Raw genomic sequence first — 26431 nt, forward strand, 5'->3', positions numbered from 1 at the left:
AAGTCCAAATCGCAGAATAAGACCCTTTAATATTTGTTACTTTCATTATATCAGTTACTTTTAATAAAATATTAGTTTCATTAAAAATCCCAGTGAAAAGGTTTTATGTCATTTTTATATTTACCAGATCCATTCAGTGGGCCAGATTTGGCCCTCAGGCCCTATGTTTGACACCCCTGCATTAGCGCTGAACTATGAACATGCTGCTCCACGCTGCCACCTAGTGGACAACAGCCTCAAACACGTCACCACACAAATAAGCCCATCCAGCTGCTTTTCATGCACTTCTTTAATATATCAGTTTTTCATATTCACAACAAATACATTAAGCTTTCTCATTATGATACAGCCTTAAATATTTTACACTCATCAAAATCACCTTCAGTCTTTCCTTTATTTTGAGCATTTTGTAATTTGTTACATTTGTAGTCTCCATGCCTCCTTGCAAACTGACAGTATTTCCTTTGTACAAGTATTTACACGTGGAAAAAACAAAATCTTCAAAGTTTTACATGATAGTTCTCAGTTGAAAGGAATTGTTGGGTTTAAGGTGCAGGCAGAAGGACAGGAGAGGGAATGCTGAAGAAGAAAAAAGTAGAGAAAAGGCTGAATGGAAAGAATAGATGAGGAGGGATGAAGAGCGAAGCATCGGTGATAGAGCTCAGTGTTGCTTTCTGTAGATATACATCTGTGATAACACTCATAGAAAATGAAAATTTCTAAAGAAAATAAATAAATACTGCACTCTGAACGACACAGTGTGCTTCCTCGCATCCAGAAACAGCCCAGGAAGCGAGTCCCAGAAAAGAAAGCTCACAGTTTAAACTGGACCGGCTGGTTCTGAATTCCACCAGCCACGCATCTCTGCAGAGATCGTCTGAACAGAATAAGCATCCACATCTCCCAGAAGGAAAACCCCGTGATGCTGGCTGAGGTTTGCAGACTTTTACCTTAATTTACAGACGGAGCTCAGCTGCTCAAAATATTAAATATCCTTCATTCACAACAGCTGATTTACAAGTCAGCATGCCTGATAACGCTGTCCTCATGTGTAGCTTCAACCATCCTCTGCCCCTGAGCCCAGGTGGACAGGACAGCGTGGATGCATGCGAGTCGGGTTTTAAGACCTCAAAATACAACCAGATTCTTCCCTCTACATTTCCTGTCCTGGTCTTTTTGTTCCTTCATGACAGGAAAATAAATAAATGATGAGAATTAACCAGAACGCCCTTCATCGATTTATTTTCAGAATGAATCTGATGTCCAGGTTTAGCAGAGGTCAGCGTCCTCTGCAAGATGAGCATCTTCATTTTCATCAACAGTGAGTGGAAATCTGTCCGCCACAGAGCTCAGGCCCAGATTTTCCTCCTGACACATGTTGTCCATCACAGACTCTGCTTTAGCTCTTCACTCAAGCTTTTGGATTAGCTGTGAAGTAACCAGTAACTTTTAAAATAAAATGCTGCACAAAAACTGTTAAAAAAAATCTATTAGTGAGACATTCAGTCTTCATACATTACTGTGTTCTTTATACATTATTAATAGGGCGGGATTTTTTCATGCTAGGACAATTAAGCAATCATTAGCATAATAACTGATTACATTGCTGGAAACTTATTGGTTATTATCCTAGAATGAAAAAAGCCTTTGAAAATGTAATACCTGAAGCTGATAGTGTAATTATACATAAAGACCGAATTTCTTAGAAGCACAAATTATTTTTAGCATTTTTTGTGCAGTTTGCTAATCAAAATAGGTTTATTCATTACATTATTGGCTTTATTATATTCAAAGTGATTACATCACTGGTTGCTACAAGGTCTGCTTTTTTAATTCATTTATAAGGAAATGAGAACCACTAAATGATCCCGACTGCTCGGAGACAGATCAACGCTTCGCTCTGCAAACCTTTAAAAACATGTGGACACTTTAAGACTTTGTCTTCATAAGACGCTGCCATGTTCAGAGTGAATGAGAAACCCCATTTCAGTCACAATATGCAGACTCAGTTCTATGCAGGTTTTCACAGCTTTTTCAATCACACACACACACACACACACACAGCTGCTTTATGATGGACGCATCCAGCAGTCGGTGCAGAGCAGGAAGTCTGCAGGAAGCCAACATGAATCACGATTGCTTCTAACATATTTTCTCCCTTTTACTCAGTATTCTGGTCTCCACCTCAGTCTACAGCTCCCCATTGCTCCCTTATCTTTGCTGTGAGGGATCGGTTCAGAGATCCTCATCAGGCTGTTCAAACTCTGGAACAAAGGAATCTGCTGTGGGAATAAGGTTAAAACACAAACTGACTGAAATATTTAGCAATGCAAAACCGGGGATGTGGTAAGTGCTAAGACTGCCCCACGTTGGAGCCAGATGCTTCTACCAGCCTCCAGTCTTTGTGTCATGCTAGACACAAAGACTGGAGGCTGGTAGAAGCATCTGGCCCATAGAGATTGACAATGGAGATGCACCATCAGCAAGCAATGCAGTCATCAGGATGACGACCAAGCCAGAATCGAGCCATCACTGAGCCGGCATCAAGCCGGCATCAAGCCAGCATCAAGCCGGCACCGAGCCATCACCAAGCCAGCATCAAGCCAGCATCAAGCCAGCATCAAGCCGGCATCAAGCCGGCACCGAGCCATCACCAAGCTAGCATCAAGAATTCTTCACTTAAAACGGAAAGGCAAGCTGTTCATTCACTTTAATCCTTCTCTACATAGTGCAAGTACACGAGTCACAGAGACAAAAACAAGCTTAAAAAAAAAGACTGGTAGTTTCTAATAAAGCATTTCTGAAAATGAATCCATAAAAAAGAAAAAACAAATAAATAACTATCTGCAGGCCTGCCTGTACAGACAAAGGCAAACAACAATGATAAGAAACTTAGAAGAACTATTAACATCTTTAACCCTCAACACATTCTGGAATGAAAAGAAAGTAAAAGCATCCATGTGCACATGTCTGAAGAAAGTAAAAACAACTTCAGATCCTTCAGGACTCCGTTCAGCAGGAAGGTCCAGTTTAACACGAGTGTTGCTCTAAAGCCACAGAATCCACAAAAGAAAAAGAGGGAAATGCTGATCTGGGATCAGGTGGAACGGGAAAACGGCTTCGTTGCTGTAGTAACCTGGAAGCTGACAGGAGCCGGGAGCTTCTGGACAGCAGCTGGGACACAAGCCTCTCGCCTTCTCTGTCAGCCAGCACAGCTTCACCTGATCCCAACTTTTCATCACAAATCTGAACCCGGAATCCTTGAAAGGTGGACTGGAAAAACAGAAAAAATCTAAATAAATAAAAATCCTTCCAGCAAACAGCTCCTGGGGGACCCCAGAGAGCAGTGAGAGGAAGTTTGGAATCTGTTGGTGAATCGGAGAGCTGTTATTCCTTCACTATGGAGGCAAAGAGAAGGCAAAATATAATCATCTGCAAGATTTAGGCCATAAAAAGCCCAAACAAAGCTCTCCTCCAACAAGGAAAACCTTTCCAAATTGGAAAAGGAAAAACTAAATCTGTCCTTCAAGTCTTTTTTCCTTCAACGTGGTCCCATTCTGAGTGACCTGCCGCTCATCTCGGAACTAAATCATGGTGTTCCAGAGATCCAGGGACAGTCGTCTCCTGACCCAGCCATCGTCACTTCCTCCGGACCATCTTGGAGTTGTTTTCTTTTTCCCAATTGTGGCCCTTGGCATGTCGCCGTCTTAGGATCAGAAACACTCTGGAAAGGAAGCCTTCTTCAGGGTGACGGAGGAAGAAAACGGCACATTCCTTCAGACTACTGATCCAGTTTTTACCAATAATGAATGAATCCACCGCAGGGGACACACGAGACGTTTGAGAAGTGAGGAGGGGGGATGGGTGGGACATCAGCAGCTACTTAAATGCAGAAAACTCACCTGAGAAAAAAGGGGAAAACAAACAGGAAGTGAATGAGTTCAACAGGAAAATATATTTATATTATTATTTTAAGATTTATCTATTAGTTGTTTAAATCAAATCAAATCAAAACTTTATTTATAAAGCACTTTTCATGCTGGGACAACACAAAGAGCTTTACATGAAAAATGAATTTATGCATATTAAAACAAAAAGAAACTATATAACAGGAAAAAAAAAGTTACAGTTGCACGCACAAACCTGCATATATACACACAAAGCAGACACACCCCCACCACCCCCATTCAGCACATGACCCCTTGATTTTTTTCTCTGTACTAAAAGTAGTATAAAACACTAAAAGTAATAACCATCTGGCTTGATGCTGCTGTGAAGAAACAATATCATGGGGATCCATCCACACCAGGAGCCAGTCCACCCATGTCCTTCAGCGGCTGCCATCATGGCAACCACCCTGATCAGGGTAGACCGGGGCCCACACCACAGCCATAAGGCAGCAGTATAGGGCCCCAGCCACCCAGACAAGGGCGATCACCGCAACAACAACCCCCAAACTGAGCAGGCAGAGCCCCCGGCGTGGAGGATCCCCATGAGGAAAACATTGGAGTTAAAACAAATATTAAATAACCTTAAGAAACAATAAGCTAAGAGTAAGTAAATAAATAAATAAACAAATAAATAAAATAAATACAGTTGAGTAAAATTAAATGAAAATAAAATAAGATATAAAACTTATGAAAAAAGCTTAAGATCAAATAAAATTTAGTTAAAAGCTAAGCTAAAAAGGTAGGTCTTAAGCCTCTTTTTAAAAACATCAACAGTCTCTGCAGCCCTGAGGTTCTCCGGCAGGCCGTCCACAGACGAGGGACGTAACAATGGAAAGAGGCCTTACCATATGTCTTGGTCCTCACCCTTGGAACAACTAATAGACCGCTACCAGAGGACCTCAGGGTCCGAGAGGGTTCATAATTTAAAAGCAAGTCGGATGCAAAAGAGGGCCCAAGACCATTAATACATTTATAAAATACTAAAAGAACTTTAAAATCAATCCTGAAACGCACGGGGAGCCAATGCAGCGATTTTAAAACTGGTGTAATGTGTTCCCGTCCTCTGGTCCTCGTCAGAACTCGTGCTGCCGAGTTCTGAAGTAGCTGTAGGTTCGAAAGGGACTTTTTCGGAAGACCAGAGAGCAGGGCGTTACAGTAATCTAATCTACTAGAAATAAAAGCATCAGCACCCCCGTGCTGGCAAGAGAGACAAATGGGCGGACTCTGGCCATGTTGTTAAGATGATAAAATCCTGTCTTTGTGACATTTCTGATGTGTGGAATAAAATCAAGCTCAGAGTCAAAAAGAACACCCAGATTTCTCACACACTGAGAGGGATTAAAATTATGTAGTTTTGGTAAAATGATCTCTCTCTTGTCTTCAGGACCGATGATTAAAACTTCAGTTTTGTCCTGATTGAGCTGTAAGAAGTTCTCTGCGATCTATGACTTTATATCTAAAAGACAGTTTAAAAGGACGTTAACTGGCTCCAGGTCATCAGGAGACATGATGATGTAAAGCTGTGTGTCATCAGCATAGCTGTGAAAATTAATGACGTGTCTCCTGATGACATCCCCAAAAGGTAACATGTACAAATGAAAAAGTACTGGGCCTAAAGTTGATCCCTGGGGAACCCCACACTCCATGGATTTTTGAGGAACATGTATCCATACTTAAAAAGAATTTTCGATCTGTGAGATAGGAGTATAACCATTTAAGAACAGTACCTGAGAGGCCCACCAGACTTCTGAGTCTGTCTAGTAAAATCTGGTGATCAACTTTATCAAAGGCGGCACTAAGATCCAGTAGAACCAGGACAGAAAGTTTCTGAGTCTCAGTTAGAACTAAGATCATTAACAATTTTTAAAAGAGCTGTCTCGGTACTGTGGTTTGTCCTAAAACCAGATTGATATTTTTCTAAAATATTATGTTTATGCAAAAACTTGTGTAATTGCATAAAGACAAGCTTTTCAATAATTAAAAACGGTAGGTTGGATACAGGTCGGTAGTTATCAAGATTGCCTATCTCTAAATTACTCTTCTTCAGAAGGGGCCTCACCATTGCCGTTTTAAAGGCAGCAGGGAAGACACCCGTCTGAAGAGAGTAATTTACTATGTTTAAAAGCTCACACTCAAAGAAACCATAAAATCTTTTTAAAAGTGATGTGGGAATTGGGTCTAAAAGGCAGGTTGTTGTGTTAAGTTGGGAGAAAACTCGACCAAGCGTCTTTGCATCAACCAGGACAAAACTCTCCTGTGTTTCCTCAGGTAAAAGCAAAGCTTCAAGTCTGTTTAAATCAAAATGTTGTTGAGATGAAAGACTGTATCTAATGCCATTGATTTTACTTCTGAAGTGGCATGCAAAGTCCTCGCATACAGCATCTGACAGCATGGAAGACTTGTTAAAACTTGTGTTTATTAAAAGATCTATTGTTTTAAAAAGAAATTTGGGGTTATTCTTGTTTTCTGTAATAAGATTGGAAAAATGAAGGGTTCTGGCTTGTTTAACTGTTTTATTGTAGGTTTTATGTTGTTCCTTAAAAAAATTCTAAATAAATGATTAATATTATTTTCCTCCATTTCCTCTCTGCTCTCCTGCAATGTCTTTTGAGTTCTTTGATTTGCTCATTCCTCCATGGTGGTGTGGGTTTGGATTTTATTATTTTAGTTTTGAGAGGAGCTACAGCATCAATAGCTGACTTAAGTTTGCTATTAAAATGATCCACAATAAAATCACACGATGCAGGTAAAATCTGAGAAGGAGTTTGGTTTAAAATTTAAAAAAAAAACTGCTGCCACTTCAGAAGTAATATATCGTTTCCTCACAGTTCTCACTGAGGCCTCTTATTGGCTAAAAGTGGTGATGTTAAAAAACACACAGTAGTGGTCTGACACAGCCAGGTCAACAACAGAGGGCACACCAGTGGACAGACCATAGGCTATGACCAGGTCCAGGGTGTATCCCTGTTGTGAGTAGGCTGTGTGACATGTTGTTTGAAATCTAGACAGTTTAAAATATTGCTCTAGAGGTCAGTAGCTGGTCAGTAGCTGGACAGTAGCTGGTCAGTAGTTGGACAGTAGCTGGTCAAAAGCTCGACAGTAGCTGGTCAGTATCTGGACAGAAGCTGGACAGTAGTTGGTCAGTAGCTGGACAGTAGATGGTAAGTATCTGGACAGATGATGGACAGTATCTGGACAGAAGCTGGACAGTAGCTGGTCAGTACTTGGACAGAAGCCGGTCAGTAGCTGGAGAGTAGCTGGAAAGTATCTGGTCAGTATCTAGACAGAAGCCAGTCCAAAGCTGGACAGAAGCAGGTAAGTATCTGGACAGTTAATGGACAGAAGATGGACCGAAGCTGGTCAGTAGGTGGACAGTATCTGGACAGAAGCTGGACAATAGCTGGACAGTATCTGGACAGAAGATGGACAGTATCTGGTCAGTAGCTGGACAGAAGCTGGTCAGCATGTGGTCAGAAGCTGGCCAGTAGCTGGACAGAATCTGGTCAGTAGCTTTACAGTATTTGGACAGAATCTGGTCAGTAGTTGGACAGTAGCTGGGCAGAAGCTGGACAGTATCTGGACAGAAGCCAGTCAGTAGCTAGTCAGAAGCTGGACAGTAGCTGGTCAGTAGGTGGACAGTATCTGGACAGAAGCTGGACAGAAGCTGGACAATAGCTGGACGGAAGCTGGACAGTATCTGGACAGAAGATGGACAGTATCTGGTCAGTAGCTGGACAGAAGCTGGTCAGTATTTGGACAGAAGCCGGTCGGTAGCTGGTCAGATGCTGGACAGTAGCTGGTCAAAAGCTCGACAGTAGCTGGTCAGTATCTGGACAGAAGCTGGACAGTATCTGGACAGTATATGGACAAAAGCTGGACAGTAGTTGGTCAGTAGCTGGACAGTAGATGGTAAGTATCTGGACAGATGATGGACAGTATCTGGACAGAAGCTGGACAGTAGCTGGTCAGTACTTGGACAGAAGCCGGTCAGTAGCTGGAGAGTAGCTGGAAAGTATCTGGTCAGTATCTAGACAGAAGCCAGTCCAAAGCTGGACAGAAGCAGGTAAGTATCTGGACAGATAATGGACAGAAGATGGACAGTATCTGGACAGAAGCTGGACAGTAGCTGGTCAGTAGGTAGACAGTATCTGGACAGAAGCTGGTCAGTATTTGGACAGAAGCCGGTCAGAAGCTGGACGGAAGCTGGTCAGTATTTGAATAGAAGCCGGTCAGTAGGTGGTCAGATGCTGGACAGTAGTTGGACAGAAGCTGGTCAGTATTTGGACAGAAGCCGGTCAGAAGCTGGACGGAAGGTGGTAAGTATCTGGACAGATAATGGACAGAAGATAGACAGTATCTGGACAGAAGCTGGACAGTAGCTGGTCAGTAGGTGGACAGTATCTGGACAGAAGCTGGTTAGTAGCTGGACAGAAGCTGGTCAGTATTTGGACAGAAGCCGGTCAGTATTTGGACAGAAGCCGGTCAGAAGCTGGACGGAAGCTGGTCAGTATTTGAATAGAAGCAGGTCAGTAGCTGGTCAGATGCTGGACAGTAGCTGGACAGAAGCTGGTCAGTATCTGGACAGAAGCTGGACAGTATTTGGTCAGATGCTGGACAGTAGCTGGACAGAATCTATACAGTATTTGGACAGAAGCCAGTCAGTAGCTGGTCAGAAGCTGGACAGTAGCTGGACAGAAGCTGGTCAGTAGCTGGACAGCAGCTGGACAGAAGATGGACAGTAGTGGGACAGAAGCTGGTCAGTATTTGGACAGTAGCTGGTCAGTAGCTGGACAGTTGCTGGACAGAAGCTGGTCAGTAGCTGGACAGTTGCTAGTCAGAAGCTTGACAGTAGCTAGTCAGTAGTTGGTCAGAAGCTGGACAGTTGCTGGTCAGTAGCTGGACAGTTGCTGGACGGAAGACGGTCAGTATTTTGACAAAAGACGGTCAGAAGCTGAACAGTAGCTGGTCAGTAGTTAGATAGTAGCTGGACAGAAGCTGGACAGTAGCTGGTCAGTAGCTGGTCAGTAGGTGGACAGAAGCTGGTTAGTAGCTGGACAGTATCTGGACAGAATCTGGACAGTAGATGGACAGAAGCTGGTCATTAGCTGGACAGAAGCTGGTCAGTATTTGGACAGAAGCCGCTCAGAAGCTGGACGGAAGGTGGTCAATATTTGAATAGAAGCCGGTCAGTAGGTGGTCAGAATCTGGACAGTAGATGGACAGAAGCTGGTCATTAGCTGGACAGAAGCTGGTCAGTATTTGGACAGAAGCCGGTCGGTAGCTGGTCAGATGCTGGACAGTAGCTGGTCAAAAGCTCGACAGTAGCTGGTCAGTATCTGGACAGAAGCTGGACAGTATCTGGACAGTATATGGACAAAAGCTGGACAGTAGTTGGTCAGTAGCTGGACAGTAGATGGTAAGTATCTGGACAGATGATGGACAGTATCTGGACAGAAGCTGGACAGTAGCTGGTCAGTACTTGGACAGAAGCCGGTCAGTAGCTGGAGAGTAGCTGGAAAGTATCTGGTCAGTATCTAGACAGAAGCCAGTCCAAAGCTGGACAGAAGCAGGTAAGTATCTGGACAGATAATGGACAGAAGATGGACAGTATCTGGACAGAAGCTGGACAGTAGCTGGTCAGTAGGTAGACAGTATCTGGACAGAAGCTGGTCAGTATTTGGACAGAAGCCGGTCAGAAGCTGGACGGAAGCTGGTCAGTATTTGAATAGAAGCCGGTCAGTAGGTGGTCAGATGCTGGACAGTAGTTGGACAGAAGCTGGTCAGTATTTGGACAGAAGCCGGTCAGAAGCTGGACGGAAGGTGGTAAGTATCTGGACAGATAATGGACAGAAGATAGACAGTATCTGGACAGAAGCTGGACAGTAGCTGGTCAGTAGGTGGACAGTATCTGGACAGAAGCTGGTTAGTAGCTGGACAGAAGCTGGTCAGTATTTGGACAGAAGCCGGTCAGTATTTGGACAGAAGCCGGTCAGAAGCTGGACGGAAGCTGGTCAGTATTTGAATAGAAGCAGGTCAGTAGCTGGTCAGATGCTGGACAGTAGCTGGACAGAAGCTGGTCAGTATCTGGACAGAAGCTGGACAGTATTTGGTCAGATGCTGGACAGTAGCTGGACAGAATCTATACAGTATTTGGACAGAAGCCAGTCAGTAGCTGGTCAGAAGCTGGACAGTAGCTGGACAGAAGCTGGTCAGTAGCTGGACAGCAGCTGGACAGAAGATGGACAGTAGTGGGACAGAAGCTGGTCAGTATTTGGACAGTAGCTGGTCAGTAGCTGGACAGTTGCTGGACAGAAGCTGGTCAGTAGCTGGACAGTTGCTAGTCAGAAGCTTGACAGTAGCTAGTCAGTAGTTGGTCAGAAGCTGGACAGTTGCTGGTCAGTAGCTGGACAGTTGCTGGACGGAAGACGGTCAGTATTTTGACAAAAGACGGTCAGAAGCTGAACAGTAGCTGGTCAGTAGTTAGATAGTAGCTGGACAGAAGCTGGACAGTAGCTGGTCAGTAGCTGGTCAGTAGGTGGACAGAAGCTGGTTAGTAGCTGGACAGTATCTGGACAGAATCTGGACAGTAGATGGACAGAAGCTGGTCATTAGCTGGACAGAAGCTGGTCAGTATTTGGACAGAAGCCGCTCAGAAGCTGGACGGAAGGTGGTCAATATTTGAATAGAAGCCGGTCAGTAGGTGGTTAGAAGCTGGACAGTAGCTGGACAGAATCTGGTCAGTAGCTGGACAGAATTTAGTTAGTAGCTGGTCAGTAGCTTGTCAGTAGCTGGACAGAAGCTGGTCAGTATCTGGACAGAATCTGGTCAGAAGCTGTACAGAAGCTGGTAAATAGTTGGACAGTAGCTGGACAGAAGCTGGTCAGTATTTTAACAGAAGCCGGCCAGTGGCTGGTCAGAAGCTGGACAGTATCTGGTCAGAAGCTAATAAGTAGCTCGTCAGTAGCTGGACAGAACCTGGTCAGTAACTGGACAGAAGCTAGTCAGTATTTGGACAGAAGCCGGTCAGTGGCTGGTCAGATGCTGGACAGTATCTGGTGAGTAGATGGACAGACTCTGGTCAGTAACTGGACAGGACAGGTGGGTCAGAGGAGGACGGGGGCTAGAGGGGGACGATCCACCTCTTGTCTGACAGTTTTTAAGCAACATGTTCCCGGAGCTGAGAAATGTTTCACATTTCAGGTGTGCTCCCTGCTTCAACACACCTGACTCACTTCATAACAGGCTTGTGCAGAGCTGGTCAGACATCCATTCAACTTGAATCAGGTGCGTTGCAGCAGGAAAACATCTAATACCTGCTGTATAGTGGGCCTGAAGGACCAGGGTTAGGGATCCCTGATCAAGAGTCCTGCAGGGAAATCTGTTCCGAGTGTGTGTTAGTGTGTTTAAAATAGTGGCCTCTTCCAACTGCAGATTAACCCTTAAATGATTTTGTATCCTACAAAATGTAGACATACAGATCATGTGACATCATGTCAGCTGAAAAGTAATAAATTACATTTACTCAGCATTGGTATTAAATATCTGCATCCTGGAGGATAGAAACAGGGACAATCACTAACATGTATATTTATGTTGTGAAGCCAATACACTACAGATAGTACAATAATATTAAGATGTTAGCTATTGATTACATTTTATTTTACTATTAAATGTGTAAAACTGATTAACTGACCAGTGTACATGCATTTTTAGGCCATTCCGGTCAGTATGTTAAACAGGAGGGCATGCCTGTGGTTTTTCTCTACCTGATGAGAAACATTCAGACTGAAACTTTTTCAAAACTTTGAATGTGAAACATCAGAGAGAATTATAAAAGTTTCCAGATCAAATGTCTGAATGTTAAATTTATATCTTGAATGGACGTATTCAGGGGATACAAACTGTAAAATAGAAACTAAAGGTCATATTTTGAAAGTTGTGTTATGTAAAGAAAAATAAAGCTCAGAAACTAGACTTCAGCTCCTGTAGCATCACTGCTAGTATCATACACCAGTCACACTCCTGATCACCGCTTTAGATCCGTCCTCTTTCAGTGGGCTAGGATCTCGGAGGGCTTTCCTGCTTTGAGCTCACCATAGCCGCCGGCTTGGATGGGGGTCTTAGGGGAGGCGCAGGCGTACAAGCTGAAGTCTTCTGTCTGAAAGCCGGCTCGGTTTAGTGAAGGCTCCGAGGCGCTGCGGTGGATTTTGGGTAATGAACGAGCCAGAAGCTCAATAGATGCCAAGATCTGAGGGGAGACATGGCAAAGCCACGGGTCAGGTCAGAGTGATGATCACGTCCAGATAAACAGCAGCCATGAATCTACGAGCAAAGGTCACCAACAGCTGCTCTGTCTGTACACTTCCAACTCCACCTGGTGGCGGAACCAGGGAACTCTCATTGGGAACAAGGTTCAGGGAATCTTCTAATCTAACCAGAATAAATCCTACATTCATTAAAAGTCTGAACTGACAAAGACTCATGATGGCCTGTCACCATCAGAGATTTTCAGGTTATCTTCCAGCTGTGGTGTCTTTCCATCTTTAATCCATCCATTATCTCCAATTTTTTTAGATTTCAGCTCTCACCTGAGGAAAGAGAGGACGCTCTTCCCTCTTCTTCTTCAGACAATCAGCCATCAGTCTCTTCATAGCCTTCGGACAGTTGCTGCGCACCTTGCTGAGGTCAGGAGACAGGTAACCTCGACCCACCATGAATATAATCTGAGTCAGCAGAAGGTGAATAGGACAGAAAAATGGGTTAACTTCATCAAATATTACAAAAAGAGACTCTTCAGGGAACATTATATAGATTTTCTGCTAAAATGATAAAAGAACACCATAAACTGATGCTGGAGCGTTGTGTATTATTAGGTAAATAAAAATTGGAATTCTGTGGGAGAAAACTTAATGCAATGAAGCCAAATATAAATCCATATGTTCTTCATATTACAACATGAATAAAATATCTCATTTGCAAAGTGATAATTCAAGTATTTTATGAGGAATATGAGCAACACATCTCTAAAAAAACTGGAAATGTAAGAAGTTTTAAACAGAAGTAGCAGGAGGAGCATGCTGCAGCTAATTAGGTTCATTATCAGCAGCTCAGGAACATGATCAGGTTTAAAATGAGCACCTCGGAGAGGAAGAGTCTCTCAGAAAGTTTCTGGTGTGTTAATGAATGTACCAGCTTTGTAGAATAACTCAGTCCAGATTTGAACATCCCAAATCTTATATACTTTCAGCTGGACCTGGTCCAATGTGGTATAGAAGCCAAAAAATCCCATCAATTCAGGCTTATTTGTATTTTCATAAATAGAAAAAAAGTTTTATTAAAAAAAAAAAATTTAAAATCTTAAAAAAAAAATTAACGAATCTACATGCTGTGTAGAATATTTCTACGTGGAATATTTTAGTACAGATCTGAAGCTTCTTGTAGTTCTTCAGCAGGACCGGGTCTAATGAAATCCCCTACATCACATATCAGAATCTAACTCAAACATGAAGCAGCGTCAGGCTGCCATTTCTCCCATTTCTCCCATTCATGGAGACGACTGTTTTAGGAAGCAAATCCCACTGGAGAGATGAATAAGATGACAAACTTGGGGGCGGGGGCCAGAGTTTTACCAGCGGGGGCGCAGCAAGGCTAAATAAAACAGTTTTGCGCTCCTAGCAAAACATGGACAATTTGTTGAATAACCAACGGGCAATTAATGATGAATTAACAACAGAGATTTCAACTACCAAAAAAACAAGCATGTCTTGCCCTCGGCTTGACCAGGTAATGGTCAATGGTGGGTAATAAAGACCACAGTGTGTTGTATGTGTCAAAATATCAGCATCTGACAGAATGAAGCCAAACAAGTAATAATGCCACTTTGAGACTCATAATCTTGAACACAGAGAAAAGCCTGTTGGCTACTTAAGAAATAAATGATTTACCTGTCGTAAACAGCAGAGTTATTTTAGTAAAGCAGCATCCGTCTCATCGAAAGCTCAACTTACCTGAAGTAGTTTGCAGTTTCCTGGTTTAAAGGCCTCACACCGTAGCAGAGGAATTGATCCTTCCCTCTTACACTGACATGGTTGTAACTATAATTATAATTATAATTAATGAAGTAGCAGCCAATAAACTAAAGACTTTTTGTGGCAAATGTCCTTGTACGTTTCTTTGTAAGCATTCGGGTGCATGTGGTAGTGCAATTGGGGAGGCTTGACATTATTTTTGTCAATAAAATGGGGGCACTGCAGACAGAGTTTAGTAGCCACTTTCATGAAGGAAATGTCCACCCCATCGATATGAAACCGTGTGCAGCTGGAAACCAAAGCGGGATGATGCAACTCAGCCCTGGTTTGTGTTCAGGCGTTCTCTAACCTGGTCTCGGTTGTTGATGTTGGAGTACGGCAGAGCTCCTGACATGAGCTCATAGAGAACAATGCCAAAGGCGTAGACGTCTGACTGGAAACTGTACGGATTCTTATCCTGCAACCGGATCACCTCCGGAGCCTGAAATACACACACCAAGGAATGGCACACACTTATCAGCTGGAGGACATTTTACACCAAACCTGCAGCAGGTGGGAAGCACCCGTTACTAGAACACAACTGACCTGTTAAACTAAATTTACAGAGTGTCTGTCAGACATAACAGAGAAGAAAGAGACTTAAACTAAAACTGGTTCCATGAAGGTTTTGTTGCTTTCACTGACCATCCAAAGTATTGAACCAGACAGCTGTTCAAACTGGTGTGAGCCACTCCAGCGGGACTTGACTGTGGCCAGACCGAAGTCACCGATCTTCACCGTCAGATCCTCATGGAGGAAAATATCTGAGGAGACCAGTCAAGGAGACAAAGTGTGCAGGAATACTAGTAGAAGGAAGCATCTGTCATGTAGCTCAGATTTAAAGGATACTGTTACTCTTCAGGTCTCTGTGGATGATAGACTTGGCGTGCAGGTAACTGAGGACAAAAAGGAAAAGAATAATCAACCACACAGCTGCTGGAGTCTGAAAGCTGCTGCGTTTGTCTGGGAACTCACTCCATGCCCTGAGCCGTCTGTCGGGCGATGTCAATCAGCTTGATCATTTCAAACTTGGTCTCGATGATGTGTAGGTGATGGTACAGACTGGAGCCTTCACACCACTGGGTAACGATGGCCAGCTGGGGCTTGGTGGTGTAGCCCATGAACAGCAGGATGTTCACATGACGCGTTTTCCTGGAGCACAAACACAAAACCTGATTAGACTGCAGGAAAGGGAGTGTAGAGGGGAAGGATGGTTCCAGGTTAAAGGTACCTGAGGACTCCCACTTCATTCTTGAAGGCCTGGAGCTGCTGTGGTGTGGGAGCAGTGACATTCAGCATCTTCACAGCCACGTCACCTGGAAGCAGGACGACCAAAATACACAACTTTATTATGATTAAATTATGATCAATCAAATCAATGAAGGATTTTTTTGTGTGTGTATGTGTGAAATCATTTCCTCATCAACATGTAAATAATCAGAAAATATTTCACAAACAAATCACTCTCAGGACTCCCTGATGGTGCCACGACTCCATAATATAACTGGTAAAAATACCAGAATGTCCTGCATCTGCCTTAAATGGGAAACCAGTTCCTAATCTGGTGGAATCCAGGAAAACAATGCAAGTATCACTACTTTTCTTCCAAATGAATTGCTAGCACTAAACAATTAATGGTTTTAAACTGGAATGACAGTGAGAACAAAATATGTAGTTTAAATGTAAGTCAATGGGACATTTTTGGCCACAAAGATGACCAGAGGGAGTATGTATACTACATAACATATGTGAAAGCTATCAAATAAATTTTTCTGTTAATCTTTGACATATCCAAGACTCTAATCCCCACCAAAGCCCCATCCTCTGATATTTATTATATGGAAAATAATTAATGTTATGCAAGTTGTTTTGTTTAATGAATAATTAATCATTCTGGAAACTTTTAACATTTAAACATTTAAAGAGATAAAAGTCTTTAAATGACTGAATGTTCGGTAGTTTTATGCAGGTCTGAAGACTTTAAAGTGATTTATCAAGGGAAAAAAAAGGAAAAAAAAAACCTGATGTTTAATGATTTTATAACAATGTTTTGTGCATGGACATTTCTGGCCACAAAGGTCACCAAATGGTGATAAATTTGAGAAGGGTACAAGGGTTAAGTCAAGATGACAAACAATGTCTGCAAACAGTTTTTTTCTTCTAATAAAAAAATGCTAAACTCCTGCTGATGCAGAACTCTACCAGATATGATCACTATTCATGAGTGAAAAGAGTATTTTTCAGTCTGATTTTAGAGACAGAACACGTTTAGTTGCCCACCTGCTGCTGAGTGCTGATAGAGGAGGATGTTTGATTCTGATTCTTACATTTAAGCTCTGCCTGAGATTCTGTCGACCACTGGCGTGCACTGGTCTATTTTTTTCATTTCTGATACCAAATTCTGAGATTTAGTATCGGCCGATATAAATCCGATACTGATACAGAAAAACAGCACTGAATTACCTAACAAATCAAGGACTGAGTTCTTTTTTTTTGTGCATGGCAACATCAGATTTGACATAAATATTTCTTCCAAATTTTGACAAACAAACTACTGCACCCGCCTGACCCGCAAAGCTCTCGGCATCGCTGGTGACCCCACCCACCCGTCACACAGCCTCTTCAGTCTGCTGCCATCAGGGAGGAGACTGCGGAGTCTCAGCACCAGGACCAGCAGACTGAAGGACAGCTTCTTCCACCAGGCTGTCAGGATGTTGAACTCTTTCCCTGCCCTGCCCCCCCTCCCCTCGCTGCCCCCTGCCCACAAAACCTCCAGACTCTGAACCCCCCTCCCACCAACTCTGAACTGTTCATGGACACTTAACTTACCAGTACATAAGCTAAACCCTCACAACTGCTATGCCATTTGCACCACTGTATTCATTTTGCACTATCTGGTTTTTCTTTACCCAATGTTGCTGCTACTTGTGCCTTTTTCATTATTTATATTTCTTGTTTTTTATTTCTTTTATGTAGCATAGTATAGTTTTTTAAATAGTATAGTATAGTCTTTTATATAGTGTAGCATAGGAGAGACCTTTTTTTTTTTACTTGAAGATGTATGTTAAATGTTTATGTTTATTGTCTGCACCTTGGGTTTGAGTGAAACGCAATTTCGATCCTCTGTATGTCTTGTACATATTGTAGAATTGACAATAAAGCTGACTTTGACTTTGTATAAATGTACTGATTTATTTATTTAACAACTGTGCACCACTACAGCAATCTTAAATCAACTTTAACAATCTTACATAAGCTTTCCAAACTTGATCAAACATGTAAAAATATAACAAAACCTCTCCTGGCCCATTCAGTGCAAGTATATAGGAGTATAAAACCCCATGTAAAATGGTAAAGCCCCGGAAGTGGAGAAAGTAAAAAACAATAGTTTGACTGCCTTGATCAACATGTAAAACTAAACAAGGACAAAAACTTTTTTAAATGCTTTAGTCGGTGCATTTAGGAATTCAAAATCCAATGTAAAATAAGTAATAAAGGAGCTTAAGCTGAAACAATAGCGCCACTGACTTGGTTGGTATATTGAAGAGAAACAGAAATCAATTTTATAATGGTCTAGTGTAATTGTTTAATTATTAATTATTGTATTTGTATTTATATTGATCTCCATTAGCTAGTGGAGCAGAACTATTATTATTACTACTTATTACTATTATTTCTTCATCCACGCTCAACACCGGAGTTTAAAAACTAATCAGCCTGATGTTGTTTACCTTATTTAAATGATGGCAGGTCCTTTCTGACGCTACATGGTCACACGTTCACAGTTCTCCTTCACCCAATGTGCAAAGGCATGTGCACGTGCACACACAGGCGAACACACTCCCACCAACTGATTGGCAGAGAGTGTGTGTCAGAAATTATGTGGCGTGAATAACAGATAATAATCAGGCTTCACTAACTCACCCTCCATCCCACCCATAAAACTGACTTAGTGCAGTCTGATCGTATTTTAATGTTTACAGCTATTCATCAGCGTCTCTGCTCTACGTACCAGTCTGTGGTCTACGTACCAGTCTGTGGTCTACGTACCAGTCTGTGGTCTACGAACCAGTCTGTGGTCTATGTACCAGTCTGTGGTCTACGTACCAGTCTGTGGTCTACGAACCAGTCTGTGCTCTGCGAACCAGTCTGTGGTCTACGAACCAGTCTGTGCTCTGCGAACCAGTCTGTGCTCTACGAACCAGTCTGTGCTCTACGTACCAGTCTGGGGTCTACGTATGTACCAGTTTGTGGTCTACGTATGTACCAGTTTGTGGTCTACGTAAGTACCAGTCTGTGGTCTACGTACATACCAGTCTGTGGTCTATGTAGATTTCAACTGCAGCTGGATCTCAACCATACGTATTCCAAGACACAGCTCAGCTTCTGATTGGTTAATAATGTGTTTAATTGAGAGCAAAGCTGTGTTCATCTCACATCATTGGTAGCTTAACTCTACGTGACAATAGTCCACATCAGCACACATTAACTCATTAAACATTCTTTTTTGGTGCAAAAGCTCTGCGTGCCGGAATACTTGAAGCCCTGAAATTAGACATCATTACAAAAGCTGCTGAACAACAGCTTCACTGGCTACCTAAACAAATTCAGACAGTCCCAACTTGTGGAGCTTTTTCACATGTACGGCTAAGTGGCCGCGACCTGCTAAAGTAGCTTCTCAGAACTTTCACTGTGCAGGTTTTACACAACGCAGCCGTTGAACATGATGGCTGACATGGTGTGAAAAAGTTCCAGAATGCTCATCCTGTCGCTCGCTTCACTTTGAAAACAAAGCCTTAGCGTGGCACGCCGTTAGCGCATGACGTCACTCAAAGAGCACAGCATATAATTATACCAAAAAGATTGGTGCCTATGGACCGGACCCACTGTCACCAATATCTGGGCTGGAAATTTCTGCAATATTCATACCAATTCCAATATCGGATCAGTGCATCCCTAGTATTGGGTTGAATTCTCTTAGTTTTTACTGCTCACGTCTCTAACAGAAGTGATTTTACCTTCACGCTGGATCAGTCCAGCTGTGGTGTCCCACAGGGCTCAGTCTGCCAGCTTGCCTTTCTGACATTAAATCCTGGATGGACCAAAATTTCCATCAGATCAATGATAAAAAAAATCTGATTTAATTCTGTTTGATCCTCAGATTCTGTTACTTCTGTTGTTTCTAGTCCTGTCAATCACTCGGATAATATCTAAATAATAAGAGACTAAAATCTGGGAGAAACGTAATAATATTTGGTTTGGCTGGGTTCCCGGCCTAGCATGAAATAAATCCTTTTAAAATGTAATGAATGCAGCTGATGATATAATAATACATAAATAACTTTTATTAGATTTTTTTCAGTTTTTCTGCAGTTTGCTCATCAGAAATGTGTATAGTGGGTGGTCTATTCCTCATATTCAGCAGACATACAAACTATTCAGCCATCTCTCTGACTCCGACTGTTTGAGAATTATTTGTACTACAAAATATTTATTAAGAATATTTATTTGTCAAATGTAAACGCCTAACCCTAAACCATTTCAATAAATAATTTCATCTAAGGATTTTTTTTATTTCATTACCGTGAACAGTCTACAGCCTAGCCATTCTCATAACTCTGCTAGCTTACGGGATTAGGGGATGCTACAATCGTCCCACTGTGATGTTTTCCTGCAAATATGAGGAATTAAAAAAGAGACAAATAAACTTACCGTGCCATTTTCCTTTGAATACGGTTCCGAAGGATCCGGAGCCTATCCTCTGACCCAGAGTGATCTGACCCTCAGGGATTTCCCAGTCGTCGCTGGAGTCCCGTCTTCCCAGGGTTTTCTGTTCCACAGCACAGAGTCAGCACACACCCCCAAACACCCACACACACGCTCTGCACGCCAACTCCGTCTCACCATCTTATTGCGGTCCTCGGATGAGGAGGACGACTTGCGCTCCCTCTGTGGGCACGGCGACTTCTGTGGGACTTTGACATTGGTAAGCGAGCCTGGTAAAGACGCGGGAGGCGTGGCCGACAGCCCGGTGGTGGAGCCTGGATGGGAGGAGAAACAATTAGAGGGAGATGAGGAAGGCGGGAGACACCGGCTGGAAATGTGGTGAGGGGGAAGGAAGAGGGAGAGGAAAGGTCGGCGTAAGGAGAGGACGGAGGAGTTTCTATCAGGTGGAGGTGTGTGTCTGGACACATGTAGAGGTGGTGGGGGGTGTTTGGTTGTTTACGGTTTAATAAAACTTTAAGTGAGGCATCACAATTCTGTCAGAGTCACAAATTCAGATTCCCTCCTCAGATCCGAATCCTGGACTGAATCCCAGTCTAAAACCTGGTTTGAATCCCGATCTGAAACCCAGTCTGAAACCCGATCTGAATACCGGTCTGAATGCCGGTCTGAAACCTGTCTGAAACCCGATCTGAATACCGGTCTGAAACACGATCTGAATGGCGGTCTGAAAGGCGGTCTGAAACCCGATCTGAATACCGGTCTGAATGCCGGTCTGAAACTTGGTCTGAAACCTGGTCTGAAACCCGGTCTGAAACAGTTAATGGGTAGTGGATTTATCTTCTGAAATTAGTCGCTTCAGTAACACCTGATGAGTCAAACTTTATTTAAAGAAAAAAAAAACCTACAGTACAACAGAATTAACTTTTGTAAAACAAAATTCATTTAATAACATTAATATATAATTAATATTATTCCACTGACTGTCTGCAATTGCATGATCCCAGTTAGGACCAGGAAAAATATTCCTTACATTAGCAGTTCAGTTGTTTTAATTTATCTAAAAAAACTGGATGACACATCTGTGAGTGCCCAGCCCTCAGCCAAAACATTAAAACCAGCAAGGAACCTTTCTTCTGGCAGGTGTTGCCTGGAATTTAATGAGATTTAAGAAAAGTTTGTCTGGGTTTAACAACGGTGGCGCCACAAAGCAGCTGAGCTGGAGTTGGTTTAGTGAGGATAGCAGGTAAATAGTAGCAGGAATAACTGGAAATGAGGAAAAAGTGGAAACATGGAAATAGTTTCTGTGTTTTGTTTCAATGTCAATATTTTTTCTCCAGCTGTTACAGGCTGGTTTATACTGGGATTAAAAGCTGCTACAGACTGGTTTTTACTGGGATTAAAAGCTGCTACAGGCTGGTTTATACTGGGATTAAAAGCTGCTACAGGCTGGTTTATACTGGGAATAAAAGCTGCTACAGACTGGTTTATACTGTGATTAAAAGCTGCTACAGGCTGGTTTATACTGGGATTAAAAGCTGCTACAGGCTGGTTTATACTGGGAAAAAAGCTGCTACAGACTGGTTTATACTGGGATTAAAAGCTGCTACAGACTGGTTTATACTGGGATTAAAAGCTGGTACAGGCTGGTTTATACTGGGAATAAAAGCTGCTACAGACTGGTTTATACTGGGATTAAAAGCTCCAGCTGCTACAGACTGGTTTATACTGGGATTAAAAGCTCTAGCTGCTACAGACTGGTTTATACTGGGATTAAAAGCTCCAGCTGTTACAGACTGGTTTATACTGGGATTAAAAGCTTCAGCTGTTACAGACTGGTTTATACTGGGATTAAAAGCTCCAGCTGTTACAGACTGGTTTATACTGGGATTAAAAGCTGCTACAGACTGGTTTATACTGGGAATAAAAGCTGCTACAGACTGGTTTATACTGGGATTAAAAGCTGCTACAGACTGGTTTATACTGGGATTAAAAGCTCCAGCTGCTACAGACTGGTTTATACTGGGATTAAACGCTCCAGCTGCTACAGACTGGTTTATACTGGGATTAAAAGCTCTAGCTGTTACAGACTGGTTTATACTGGGATTAAAAGCTCCAGCTGTTAAAGACTGGTTTATACTGGGATTAAAACCTGCTACAGACTGGTTTATACTGGGATTAACAGCTCCAGCTGCTACAGACTGGTTTATACTGGGATTAAAAGCTCTAGCTGCTACAGACTGGTGTATACTGGGATTAAAAGCTCCAGCTGTTACAGACTGGTGTATACTGGGATTAAAAGCTCCAGCTGCTACAGACTGGTTTATACTGGGATTAAAAGCTCCAGCTGTTACAGACTGGTTTATACTGGGATTAAAAGCTCCAGCTGCTACATACTGGTTTATACTGGGATTAAAAGCTTCAGCTGTTGCAGACTGGTTTATACTGAGATTAAAAGCTCCAGCTGTTACAGACTGGTTTATACTGGGATTAAAAGCTCCAGCTGCTACAGACTGGTTTATACTGGGATTAAAAGCTCCAGCTGCTACATACTGGTTTATACTGGGATTAAAAGCTTCAGCTGTTGCAGACTGGTTTATACTGGGATTAAAAGCTCCAGCTGTTACAGACTGGTTTATACTGGGATTAAAAGCTCCAGCTGCTACATACTGGTTTATACTGGGATTAAAAGCTTCAGCTGTTGCAGACTGGTTTATACTGAGATTAAAAGCTCCAGCTGTTACAGACTGGTTTATACTGGGATTAAAAGCTCCAGCTGCTACAGACTGGTTTATGCTGGGATTAAAAGCTCCAGCTGTTACAGACTGGTTTATACTGGGATTCAAAGCTGCTACAGACTGGTTTATACTGGGATTAAAAGCTGCTACAGACTGGTTTATACTGGGATTAAAAGCTCCAGCTGCTACAGACTGGTTTATACTGGGATTAAAAGCTGCAACAGACCGGTTTATACTGGGATTAAAAGTTGCTACAGACTGGTTTATACTGGGATTAAAAGCTGCTACAGATTGGTTTATACTGGGATTAAAACCTGCTACAGACTGGTTTATAGTGGGATTAAAAGCTCCAGCTGTTACAGACTGGTTTATACTGGGATTAAAAGCTCCAGCTGCTACAGACTGGTTTATACTGGGATGAAAAGGTGCTGCAGACTGGTTTATAGTGGGATTAAAAGCTCCAGCTGCTACAGACTGGTTTATACTGGGCTTAAAAGCTGTTACAGACTGGTTTATATTGGGATTGCTACAGACTGGTTTATACTGGGATTAGCAGCTGCTACAGACTGGTTTATACTGGGATTAAAAGCTCCAGCTGCTACAGACTGGTTTATACTGGGATGAAAACCTGCTACAGACTGGTTTATACTGGGATTAAAAGCTGCTACAGACTGGTTTATACTGGGATTAACAGCTCCAGCTGCTACAGACTGGTTTATACTGGGATTAAAAGCTCTAGCTGCTACAGACTGGTGTATACTGGGATTAAAAGCTCCAGCTGTTACAGACTGGTGTATACTGGGATTAAAAGCTCCAGCTGCTACAGACTGGTTTATACTGGGATTAAAAGCTCCAGCTGTTACAGACTGGTTTATACTGGGATTAAAAGCTCCAGCTGCTACATACTGGTTTATACTGGGATTAAAAGCTTCAGCTGTTGCAGACTGGTTTATACTGGGATTAAAAGCTCCAGCTGTTACAGACTGGTTTATACTGGGATTAAAAGCTCCAGCTGCTACATACTGGTTTATACTGGGATTAAAAGCTTCAGCTGTTGCAGACTGGTTTATACTGAGATTAAAAGCTCCAGCTGTTACAGACTGGTTTATACTGGGATTAAAAGCTCCAGCTGCTACAGACTGGTTTATATTGGGATTAAAAGCTCCAGCTGTTACAGACTGGTTTATACTGGGATTCAAAGCTGCTACAGACTGGTTCATACTGGGATTAAAAGCTGCTACAGACTGGTTTATACTGGGATTAAAAGCTCCAGCTGCTACAGACTGGTTTATACTGGGATTAAAAGCTGCGACAGACTGGTTTATACTGGGATTAAAAGTTGCTACAGACTGGTTTATACTGGGATTAAAAGCTGCTACAGATTGGTTTATACTGGGATTAAAACCTGCTACAGACTGGTTTATAGTGGGATTAAAAGCTCCAGCTGTTACAGACTGGTTTATACTGGGATTAAAAGCTCCAGCTGCTACAGACTGGTTTATACTGGGATGAAAAGGTGCTGCAGACTGGTTTATAGTGGGATTAAAAGCTCCAGCTGCTACAGATTGGTTTATACTGGGCTTAAAAGCTCCAGCTGTTACAGACTCGTTTATACTGGGATTAAAAGCTGCTACAGACTGGTTTATACTGGGATTAAAAGCTGTTACAGACTGGTTTATCCTGGGATTAAAAGCTGCTACAAACTGGTTTATACTGGGATTAAAAGCTGTTACAGACCTGTTTATACTGGGATTAAAAGCTGTTACAGACTGGTTTATACTGGGATTAAAAGCTGCTACAGACTGGTTTATACTGGGATTAAAAGCTCTAGCTGCTACAGACTGGTTTATACTGGGATTAAAAGCTCCAGCTGTTACAGACTGGTGTATACTGGGATTAAAAGCTCCAGCTGCTACAGACTGGTTTATACTGGGATTAAAAGCTCCAGCTGTTACAAACTGGTTCATACTGGGATTAAAAGCTCCAGCTGTTACAGACTGGTTTATATTGGGATTAAAAGCTCCAGCTGCTACAGACTGGTTTATACTGGGATTAAAAACTCCAGCTGTTACAGACTGGTTTATACTGGGATTAAAAGCTGTTACAGACTGGTTTATATTGGGATTGCTACAGACTGGTTTATACTGGGATTAGAAGCTGCTACAGACTGGTTTATACTGAGATTAAAAGCTCCAGCTGCTACAGACTGGTTTATACTGGGATGAAAAGGTGCTGCAGACTGGTTTATACTGGGATTAAAAGCTCCAGCTGCTACAGACTGGTTTATACTGGGATTAAAAGCTGCTACAGACTGGTTTATACTGGGATTAAAAGGTGCTACAGACTGGTTTATACTGGGATTAAAAGCTCCAGCTGCTACAGACTGGTTTATACTGGGATTAAAAGCTGCTACAGACTGGTTTATACTGGGATTAAAAGGTGCTACAGACTAGTTTATACTGGGATTAAAAGCTCCAGCTGCTACAGACTGGTTTAGATTAAAAACAGACCAAAAATATCCGAGAACGTCTCAGAGTTTTCAGGGATAATTGTCTAAATGAAAGAAAATCCTGAACAGTGTTGAAGTTTTTAGATCTAAACTTATTTTTGTTAAATCTGAGCTCATAATGGTTTTTTATGTTTATCTGAAGGTGTGACCTCCAGACTGTTCTGGTGGTTTTAATGTTCTGGCTGAAGTCAGAACCAGTTCTGGTTCATCCAGGATGACCAACTCAGAGCAGCGGTGTGGTAAAGAGACCATGTGAGGACACAGAGAGAAGAGTGAGAGAGTGGAGGACACATGGTGGAAGAGACAGGTTGGTATGTGTTTGTGTGTGTGGGTGGGTGGGTGGGGGTAGATGAGGTGGGGTGAGGACACACGAACACAGAGGCCTAACTACCTCGGAAAACGGGCTCAGGCTCAAAATCAAACACTATGTCATTGGGGTAGGAGTAAAGGAGGGGGCTTGAGGTCCGTGTTCGGTGCTTCCTCAAGCAGCGGGCAGGGTGGGTCGGGGGGGCTGCAGGGCAAAGAGAGACAGACAGGCCGTCACTGCTGCTCACCCGGCCCGTCTCCAACTAAACTCACTAACTAAACTAAGTGGAGTCAGCTGCTGCAGCCAGTCTGCAGCTCTCACACCAAAACTTGTGTGGACTTTAAAACCATTCGTTTACACTGTCCGACATCCTCCGTTACTTTTAAAACTTTCACACTTCATCCAAACCACATTCATCAGCAGGGCTGTAAATCAACACAGAGGGGGACACCTCATCTAACGGGACTAACTGGGTGGGACTGCAGCGTGACACCAGTGTAGAGTTGAAATGAGCATCCCAGCTGTGAAAAGCACCCCCATGTAAGGCTGGAAAACTGTCAGAAATAAGGAGGGGAAGTGGTTTTTGGTGGATTCTGTGAAAAGCACCTACATGCCCAAAATCAGCTTCTCTCACTGAGTTGATGCCACATTCAGAGTTTTATGGAATAACTTTGTCTGTTTAAAAAAATGAAGCATTAATTCCACAAATTGATCTCTTTGCATTAGTGCATTCATTTTGACAGCCCTATAAAAAGTTGTGGTATCAATGACACAAGCTCTTTATTTACGTGCAGTACAGCACAGCCCGAGTATGCAGGTGTTAGGATCCAGGATGAGTGTTCTGGTTTATTACTACTGACTGGGAATGAGCTCCAGCTACCAGACTCTGATACTCCCAGAAGAAGACAATGCTGGACCAGCTGGGACAGATCCAGCAGAAAGGGACACAATCTGGCAGAGCTCTTGAAAGGCCGGTGTGTTTATTTCAGCACAACACCGGGTCTACTGTGTCTGCTTGGATGGGGGAGGGGTCTACAGCAACGCTGCTGCTCATTGGTGAGAGTGAGAACGTGCCTTCATCTCATTAGCCAGACATCTCCAATAACACCCGGAAAAGTTGCCAGATTTGTGGCTAG

The 26431-nt window shown here is 42.7% G+C and overlaps 1 protein-coding gene across 4 annotated transcripts in view; it reads right to left on the bottom strand.

Moving 5' to 3' along the window:
- Window positions 1-271: 271 nt before the first annotated feature.
- Window positions 272-26431, bottom strand: part of braf (B-Raf proto-oncogene, serine/threonine kinase) — a 44985-nt gene continuing 18825 nt past the window's right edge. For 2 of the 4 annotated variants that reach the window (XM_041976850.1, XM_041976852.1), the window contains exons 10-20: window positions 19922-20058; window positions 19730-19847; window positions 15249-15333; window positions 14993-15169; window positions 14867-14913; window positions 14663-14781; window positions 14328-14459; window positions 13958-14044; window positions 12539-12673; window positions 12045-12198; window positions 272-3902 (exon numbers count right to left, since the gene is read on the bottom strand). In XM_041976850.1, the coding sequence (XP_041832784.1) occupies window positions 3880-3902; window positions 12045-12198; window positions 12539-12673; window positions 13958-14044; window positions 14328-14459; window positions 14663-14781; window positions 14867-14913; window positions 14993-15169; window positions 15249-15333; window positions 19730-19847; window positions 19922-20058 (1214 nt within the window). In that variant the 3' untranslated portion in view covers window positions 272-3879. Of the gene's footprint in view, window positions 3903-12044; window positions 12199-12538; window positions 12674-13957; window positions 14045-14327; window positions 14460-14662; window positions 14782-14866; window positions 14914-14992; window positions 15170-15248; window positions 15334-19729; window positions 19848-19921; window positions 20059-25379; window positions 25500-26431 lie in introns of all 4 variants that reach the window. The other 2 variants (XM_041976853.1, XM_041976851.1) reach the window with 2 other exon arrangements.

The sequence above is a fragment of the Melanotaenia boesemani genome, chromosome 23 (genome assembly GCF_017639745.1).
Source record: "Melanotaenia boesemani isolate fMelBoe1 chromosome 23, fMelBoe1.pri, whole genome shotgun sequence".
NCBI classification, from domain to species: Eukaryota; Metazoa; Chordata; class Actinopteri; order Atheriniformes; family Melanotaeniidae; genus Melanotaenia; species Melanotaenia boesemani.